This window comes from Micromesistius poutassou, assembly GCF_964030765.1.
Source record: "Micromesistius poutassou genome assembly, chromosome: 11".
In the NCBI taxonomy this organism is placed as follows: Eukaryota; Metazoa; Chordata; class Actinopteri; order Gadiformes; family Gadidae; genus Micromesistius; species Micromesistius poutassou.
This window is the reverse complement of record NC_140281.1, coordinates 15,683,200-15,692,482: the sequence shown is the minus strand read 5'-3', so window position 1 is coordinate 15,692,482 and position 9,283 is coordinate 15,683,200. Positions and strand designations below refer to the sequence as shown.

Sequence of the window (9,283 nt, the reverse complement as noted above, 5' to 3'; positions counted from 1 at the left end):
TATGGAGGCATGTATTTAAACCAGAGCCAAAGGAATGCTAGCATGCCGCACACCTGGCATGCTCCGGAGCAGGTTCACGAATACTGAGTGAGCATCGCCTACTGACCAATCACATCTTTGGAAAAAGCAATCACCATTCCCAGAAACCCCGTGGACCTTGGTGCGTGAAAAGTGAGGTAAAATAATGATAATCTTGGCTGCAAATAACTCTTGGCTGCAAGCACAAACCTCCAACAAAGACTACTTGAAGCACTAAAGCCTGGTAATTGTTGACCTTGGATCTGCAACAAGTACCGGTTTGAATTATGGTTGTATAAGCCTATATTGATTCTTTATTTGCGCCCAAGACCGTGTAACACTGCCACCGGGGCTGCAGCTGAAAGAATAAAGCTGAAATTGTCATACACGCCATCAAAAGACATCTAAGCAACACGTTAATCAATGGTTCACATTGTTGTGTTTCTTACCCATTCATATCGACAATATTCTGCAGTAGGTAGCCTACTTTAAAAATTGGTCAATGGGTTGAGGTTAGGAGTAAGGTTCCTTTCACATTGAATGCAAATGTTCGTTGGGAGTTTTTCCCACACCAATAAAAGTAAATCATGATGATTGATCCGAATGGGACTGGAAACCACATGGCAAGTTTCTCAACCAGGAGCTTATTTTCCTGTAATTTTAGGTCTTAGGGACTGATGTTGACAACAATCATTTTCTTTATTTTTGAAGACTTGTTTTTCATTTGTATTCATGAAGATACAGTGAGTTAGACAGGATCGTATTGGAGAGAGAGGAGAGGACAACAGCAAAGAACCACAGGCAGGAATTGAACCCGGGGCACTGCCTTAAGGCCTAAGGCCTAATAAAGCCATAATGGTAAACACTCTGGGATGAACTCTCATCATGAACTCTTTGGTGTTCTCACCCACAAAACACTGAGCATTATTTGAAACTATCATCTCTTGAATGACATGATTACTGATGCTTTTCCTGAGCCGATCCACGATAGCAGCTGACGTAGCTGAGCTCACTGGGTGTCCGTCCATGCATTTTGAGTGTGCGGCTACTATTACCAAAAACATATTTTCCCATGAACACATGCTATGTGTAGCCTTCACATGGCTTACTGGGCCACTCCCAGGGATGGAGTGGGGCACTAGCAGGTGCTTTTCTGTGGTGCATGATTTTACCTTCTTTTTAATGTCAGAATCCATAATTGGCCACCACATGTAGATGCTGGCCAAGCCTTTCATTCTGGTCATGCCGGGATGACTCTGATGCAGTGGTTCCATCATTGCTGTGCGTCCGCTCTCTAGAACGACAACACAGGCTCCCCACAACACAGAGCCGCCCTGGACACCGAGTTTGTAGACCTTTGAGTCATCTAGCCTCATCTGTTGGTAAGCATGACTCGTATCCAGTTTACAAAATATTTCACCCCCCGCTAGGTACGTGAGCATGTTCTCCACACTTTAGGAATAGGATAATGTTCAAGGGATGCCACTCTGTTTATTGTCACTTTATAGTCACCACACAATCTCACTGTATTGTCTGGTTTTAACACTGGGACTATTTGTGCGGCTCAGTCTGAGAACTTCACTGGTTCTATAATCTTGTCCTTCAAGAGACGGTCAAACTCAGCCTCTACCTTAGCTACATGTGTCTTTGCTGTGCCGCTTATAACTGCCAAGTTCCTCCTTGAACACCTGCTTATGTTTCTTTAACACTTCCTGTAAAGCATCTTTGCTGTCATTATCTTGTTCATTGTATGCCAGTCCACATCCAACGCGGAAATCCATCATCACCCAAGCAGGTTTGTTCCTGACCCTGCTACAACTACAACAGGAAATTCTTTGACCAGTCTTTTATTTTCAACCCTCACATTACACTTTTAACTCTGCCTGAGAGGAGGTACTTTGGGAATGGTAGTGTTCATACTGTGAACAGTAAATACATCCTCACTACTCTCCTCACTATTCTCTTCCTCTTCCTGTATGAAATATAAACTTTTTGAATATCTCTCTCAGTTTGCAGGCCCTCTTTATGTGCCCTGTCTTATGTGTCAAATGTCAATCCGTCCTCGGAGGTCTCCGCTGTATTCTGCCGTCATTTATACCGCACCCTAATCTGTCCCGTAACATTGCTGTATTGGACCATGTCATGCCTACTCTAGTAATCATAGACATTATAGCAATACTAACTAGCAATGGAAAATCATGGTAGTTATTAAATGAACCCCTGTGCTAATAATGTCCACATTGAAAGACAAACTGAATAATTCGGTCCAATCAAACTCAGTTTGATTGTACTCTGGGGATGGGTAAGGCTGCACACCTGTTGCACATTGAGTTATAGGTGTGCCCAGGTTAAACCAGCCATCACTACACACACTAAGGAATAGATCTCCTGCATTGCAACGTGGAGCACAAGCACCACCTATCATTATCGACAAATATTTACTGTAGGCTTACTATAATAAATCTGATTTAACACCATCAAACTAGGTCTTTGTGTTTGGAGTAGCGCAGAAAAAATCACCCATGTGGAGTGGCAGCCACCTAGCTTGTATTAACAGATATTGCTACACCTACTTCCATACTTTTTAGGAAGGTGATGATGGTGGATAATTCTCCAAAAGCAATTTAATTTAAGACTCAACACGTAGCAGATGAAGAACCACCAATAAACTGGACCTAGTTCCTCTAGCTTGAAACTACTTCTTTCAAATCCACATCAGACCGCACCAAAGCATCATTATCTGGGGAGAACCTTGCACTGCCTCCTACATGGGCCCGATCGGTGCTTAGCTTAGCAACCTTTTCTGAACACTTGAACGGAAAACATTAACCTCCTACATTACTGGAGTTCAGCGACTTGTTGCGTGAGCAATAGAGTGGCATTTATTTATAAATGTAATTTTATGATCTTGATTTATGGAGTTCCACTCAAGGGATAAGTGAGTTACTAAGATGCTGTGGTTGTAGAAAAAAGACGAGCAGTCATTTTGAAACTATTTCCTTGTATAACAACCGCAATCACCTAAAACTACACGAGTGAAATCATGTGCTTCAAAGACAGGGTGAACTAGATGCTGCTATATATTTTTCACTTAGGAATATCCTGGTACAAATACGCTTTCGCTAAACAACGGGCAGTCAAACCTATCTCTGAACCCACCGAGCAGCCCTCCCATCCTGGTCTCACAGAGCGTGTCCTGGAGGAGAGAAGACAAGAGTGTTGTGTTCTCAGCCCACTGCGCCTATTGCCACAAACAAGAGGCTCTCTTTTGAGGGCCAAATACATTACCACACCACCACAGGGCATTCTTTTGAACTCCCTGGAGGAGAGGAAAGTCATGTTGATTTGTGGAAAAGTATGACGACAAACTTAATAATGCAACAGTTGTCACTCAGACATCTCTAGGTAAAAAATGGCATCCATTTAAACATGTAAGGTATTACTCGATGGATAGTAGCCCGTTTGGTCCATGTGATCTTGGATGCCTCCTCCAGTTTATTTTGGGCACATGAAAGAATGTCCTCAGCACAGCCTTGTTGATCAGTGTGGGAAAATCCTCTGACGTGGTGACACAACATTGTGCAGTGTCTGAGGTGCCCTAGACCCAAAATGATTTAAAAACCCCTTAATTTAAAGTTATCCTTTAAACTTCTAGGACACTTATAGTATGTTGAATGTGTGTGGTTAACCGAGTCAGACTGTTAAAACTTTGGGGTAGGGTGAGGCTGTACACCTGCAACCAGCACACAGGTTAAACCGTCCATCACCACACACACTAAGGGAGATCTCCTACATGGCACCATGGAGCACCATCTACATGTATCATTGTCCTTCAAGCTCTACAATAAACTGGTTTAAACAACATTATCCTGTGTCCTGGTTATGGAGGAGCCCGGAAAAGCCACCCTTAGTGTGGGGCAAAGGAACTTCCTTCAAAGTATAACGCCATGCTGCGTGGTGCATTTCATAGACTACATCGCTCATTGTAACTCTCCTACACAATGGTGCCACTGCTAGAAAAAAGTATCACAAATGGGTCCCAGCCATGGGGATAACACTTACCCCTCTTTTGTAGAATTCTTCATGAAATCCCAAAATGATGGCCTATGAAAGCCTAATTTTAAGGTCCCAAAAAGACAAAAAAACAAACTGTGATTCTTTCATACTTTTGAATATTATATTCAATGCCAAGTCTGATCTGTTTTAGATACCGCTTAATTCTAGATGACAACTTTAACGAATGGATGACCCCCACCGTGACACCGCTTATGCGTAGTTGCAGTTCATAGGATTTAGTGAAGCCAGCTAATGAAAAGAATAAAAAATATCCTGGGCAGCTGGGCTTGTGAAGTTATTTGGTAGTATAGGCCCATGGCCAGGGGCAACGTTCTTCAGGACTTCACAAGAGTTTCTTAAGTCTCACTTTTGGTGAGTGTTTGGATCACAAAAAAATCACGGGATAAACAAATTGAATAGTTAGCTTAGTAGTAACCAAGACCTACGTCTTTTAGAGTATAATAATAATAATAATAATAATAATGTGATGTTAAAAATACTGTGAATAGAATTAATAAAAACTGTAAAATTGATATTATCAATTCCTATCCAAGCATAACATCCCAATGTGTGAATAAATCCAATCTTAAGATAAGCGGCAGTTACAATTTTTCTTCCCACAATACTTTTGTGAACCCGCCCTGGGGAATCTTGCTGATTCTATGAAAACTAGTTAGAAATGTTGGACTAGAGAAAGAGATAACAAGAAACTGTCCGTAAAAAACGAGGAACAGACAGGACGTGTTCAGGCCCAAATCCATTTACTAGACACTTTCATCCAATGGAACTTATATTTGATTGATTTGCTTTAGGATTTAGGATCCCAGTCAATGAGGCGTGGTTAGGGGGGAGGACATCCTGCATACTAACAGCAGACTGCAGCAGAGCTCAGGGTCCGATGGGAGGAGACCACTGGGTCTGCAGCAGGCTGGAGGAGCATGTCTGGCAGGAGGGGTCCTGGGGGCTCTGGATGCACTGGAGCAGCTTCAGAGTCCTGTGGACAAGAATCAGACAGCGTTACTATAAACTGTACCTCACAGTGCACACACAGGCCACTCGACACTCTAGTCACTTTAGAGACACCGTGATTCTTGTCACACACAAGGTCCAATGAACTGTGTGACGACCCAGGTGGGACTTTGACCCAGCCCCTGCTGTGTGTATGCTTGTGTTTCTCTCTCCCTCCTACTTAGGAGACTGTCGGCAGGTGTGGGATGGACCGGTACCGCAGTATAAAGAGCATGCCCAGACAACAGACCAGGGTCTCCCTCCTGCCTCCCGGCATTTCATTTCCTTTGTTCGGAACACATGGACTGCTATTCGCATGACACTTTTGGTTACTTAACAATTATTCGCCAAAGGTGAAGTGAATTCACTATTCACGGAGCCTGAGGTGAATAATTGTTTTAACATACTACACGTGAACACTCCAAAAATAATATTATTAGTAGTAATAATATTAATTATTAGTGGTTTATTTGTTTTTATTAGCGTGAAGAGATGACCGTCACGCTCGCGAAAACAATATCCCAAGTTTGAGATCTCAATCATGGGATATTGGCCAATATCCCGCGATAGGGAACCAATCAAATTGCGCAATCTTAGGAGGTTCACATGTAGCATTTACTAATTACATTTATACTGACTTGCACCACACTTCTTATTATCTTTATTATATAATAAACAGCGTGGTCTCCCCATTTTATGTTGCATGCATAGAGCCAGCTTGTCACGACTGTTACTGTTGACGTTAACATGATCATCCAGGGTTGATTATATCTGCGGTCATCTGCGTGCATTCATTATTTCATTGTTCTGTGATTCTACTGCTGGGACACCCACTTCTATCTGGGATCGATAAAGCGCATCTTCTTTTTTTACTTCAGCCTCATGAATAATATACAATGTAAATCATGGAGAGGTCATGGTGTTTGTTCACAGCTAGATCTGTCAATCTACATGATTCACTCACAAAGAGTAATATCTGGTCTGATCTGGAGGAAAACATAAGAACATGCAGTAGTTTAAATGTGGAAGGTCATTCAACCTACAGGTCATTGTCTGTGCAGGTCCATTTGAATCCCCGGGACTGAAGGATCTGGATCAGCTCCGCGACGGAACCCCGACCGCACGACTCTCTGACGGAGGGAACATCACAATCAGAGACGTTCCTCTGACGTTCCCTCTGACATTCCTCCATTCAGGAACATCAGAGAAGAATCCCACCAATCATCTTAACCTATTCTAAATCACTCATCTCATCTCCATCTCTTTAGTCTGAAACATCTCAATGCAGTTCAGGTTCATGTGGGGCCTCACATAAAAGGTCCTTGGAGGTTGGAAACCACCTTGATGTTGACATACTCCACCATGCTAGGATTAAGGCTGGTGAGTTCAACGCTTCCAAACATGCTGCAAACACAAACAGACGCCCACACAATTAGAGATTGTGTGTTGATAGTATTAAATGGAATCTCCAGTCAAAGGATCATGGGTCTTATTACCTTTTCCTGTTAAACGGGGAGTGGATGGATCCGTTCAGTAGAACAGTAATGTTGCCGCAAGCAGTTTCTGCAAACTGAAAACAGATGAATGAAGTGACTTGATTCTTTCACCCTTATTTATCATTTATATAATTTTACATATTGAACTCATTACATCTACTTACAGCTCCTCAGAATTCAAACAATCTTTAAAATGATGTTGTGCCTCTGAAATTAATCTGTCCGACAATGTGATGCTATTCGATTGCTATTTAAAACTTTTTTTTTTTTTTTTCTGCGGTGTTGCTTTCTCTTTCCTGTCTGCTGTGTCCCTCCGCAATGCTCCTTCCTTGTAAACATTGCTTTGAGAGTTCTTGCCCTTTGAGACTCTAATTGTGTGATTACAGGCTTTACAAATACTATGGAGTTGACCTAACTTGTTACACATTGTGAAGCATATTGCCGTTTGGCCCAGGTAGCACGATATAAAGAAAATAAGTTTGATATGCAGCATACATGCTGGGAGGCCTGTCTCCACAAAGAGTAGACGGGATGGAAAGGGCAGGTCGACCACTCTGGACAGGATTCAAAATCAAATCCTACGGGAAGAAAATACAGAAGCACATGAATACCTCCAACTGTACAGTCGATGAGGTGAACCACTCAATTCTGGGATCATTCTGGGAAGAGTATGGCCATTTAGCGGGGCACTGCGTGCGTTTGTAATCAAGATGACGATTTAAAATGTGGTTTTGCCGCACATCAACTAAGTATCAGAGTGTTTTTTAAGGACATTAGGACACACCCATAAGGACACAGAGTTTTACAGGGTTGTAATTTCCAACAGCCTACATTGGAAACAAATTAAAAAATGAATCTAGTCTTGTCCCGAGCGACCCCCTATGACATCAGAAGGCTACGCTGTTGCACCACGCCGCTTTAAACGTGATGGAAGGATGGATGGACGTACAGACGGATGAACGGATGGCTTCATGGATAGAAGAATAGATAGATGGGTGGATGGTGGAAAAGTTGATAAGCTCATCCACACCCACACCCACTCCACCTGTGTGTTGGAGGTGTCCACACCAGACCAGCTGGTTGAACACGTAGCCCACCAGCGTGTCCTCCAGGGTGTAGACATTCTCCATCAGGGTGGTGTAGGCCTCCATCATCCATCTTGTCTTGCTCCAGAACAGGAACTGAAATCACATTATTATCATCATGTATGACTGTTGTAGTTTGGGGGCTACAGTGAGTGTTGCAGTGGGTTAGCCTGGTGGATAGAGTAAGGGGCTAGAGTTGTGTTGCCGTGGGTTACCTGCTGATTAGTGTAAGGTGCTGGGGTTGTGTTGCCGTGGGTTACCTGCTGGTTAGTGTAAGGTGCTGGGGTTGTGTTGCCGTGGGTTACCTGCTGGTTAGTGTAAGGTGCTGGGGTTGTGTTGCCGTGGGTTACCTGCTGGTTAGTGTAAGGTGCTGGGGTTGTGTTGCCGTGGGTTACCTGCTGGTTAGTGTAAGGTGCTAAGGTTGTGTTACCTGGTGGCAGGGGGAGTTCTGGGGCAGGATGCTGAACATCTCCTGGTAGTCCTTCACTTGGTTGCTGCAGGAGGACTTGGGAGCCACAGCCTCTTCAAACAGCCTCCAAACCTCCTCACAGTCACAACTACACACACACACGCACACACACACACACACACACACACACACACACACACACACACACACACACACACACACACACACACACACACACACACACACACACATGCACCCATGTGCACACACAAACACACACACAAAGATGTTCATTGTATTCAATGTATAGAGATCAATCTCTTCATGACTTTGACATGAGACACTTGTTACTGAACCTGAAGGTAGGGTTTATCAGCATGATGTAATTGTAACATCGTCCAATCACTATAGACTTCAGATTGGGTGTGGTTCCGCCCTCAGATTTCCATCCACCGCAGCAGAACAGAACAATAAACCCTTTCAGTCAGAGACAAGGTAACATTAAACTTCATATCATGCTCAGATGTTATTATAGATGGAAAGCAGGAGCTAAAGAAAGAGAATGAAGGAGAGACGACAAAGAAGGAAAGAGAAAGAGTGAAAGACTGAGAACAGAAGAAAGATCACCTATAATAGCGTTCTCAAACAATATCTTACATTAGAAAGGAAGGGAAGTATATCATGAAAGAGCACACGGTAAAGAAAAGAAAGAAAAAGTGAGGGAAAGAGAGAAATAAAGAAACATTTGTGACATAAGGTAGTGTATAATTCCCTTAAAGAAACAGTTACCAGCGTTTAACTTTGACCTTAAACAAGAGGCGCTACTTACAAACAAACAAGTTTTTGGCTGTCGAGGACAAAGCGGTTTCCATGGCAACCACCTCACCTTTTATCATTCATGTCCACAGGCTGAAAGGGTGAAAAGAAGTAGCAATTCAGTGTGTGTGTGTGTGTGTGTGTGTGTGTGTGTGTGTGTGTGTGTGCATGTGTCTGTTGATTATGTGATGAGCTCAGAAAATACAATTTATTTTTCCTCTGGCACAAAAGAAGACGCCTGGGATGTCCCTGGCAACTAACTAATGACGTCACGTAATCCAAACGACAACACACAGCAACATCATGAGTGAAGATGACAACATAAATACGCACTTACCGTTTCATGATCACCAGACCAGATAACTAACACACTCATCAACCAACTAACTCACTCG

At 43.0% G+C, this 9,283-nt stretch overlaps 1 protein-coding gene across 1 annotated transcript; it reads right to left on the bottom strand.

Moving 5' to 3' along the window:
* Positions 1-4,946: 4,946 nt before the first annotated feature.
* Positions 4,947-8,944, bottom strand: LOC311355440 (ADP-ribosyl cyclase/cyclic ADP-ribose hydrolase 1; the record flags this gene model as incomplete). Its single annotated transcript, XM_084475202.1, has 9 exons — positions 4,947-5,068; positions 6,126-6,212; positions 6,394-6,486; positions 6,579-6,652; positions 7,074-7,156; positions 7,624-7,759; positions 8,094-8,220; positions 8,429-8,549; positions 8,902-8,944. 9 exons carry the CDS (start codon positions 8,942-8,944, stop codon positions 4,963-4,965), a joined length of 870 nt encoding a protein of 289 aa, XP_084331328.1. The 3' UTR covers positions 4,947-4,962.
* Positions 8,945-9,283: the final 339 nt, after the last annotated feature.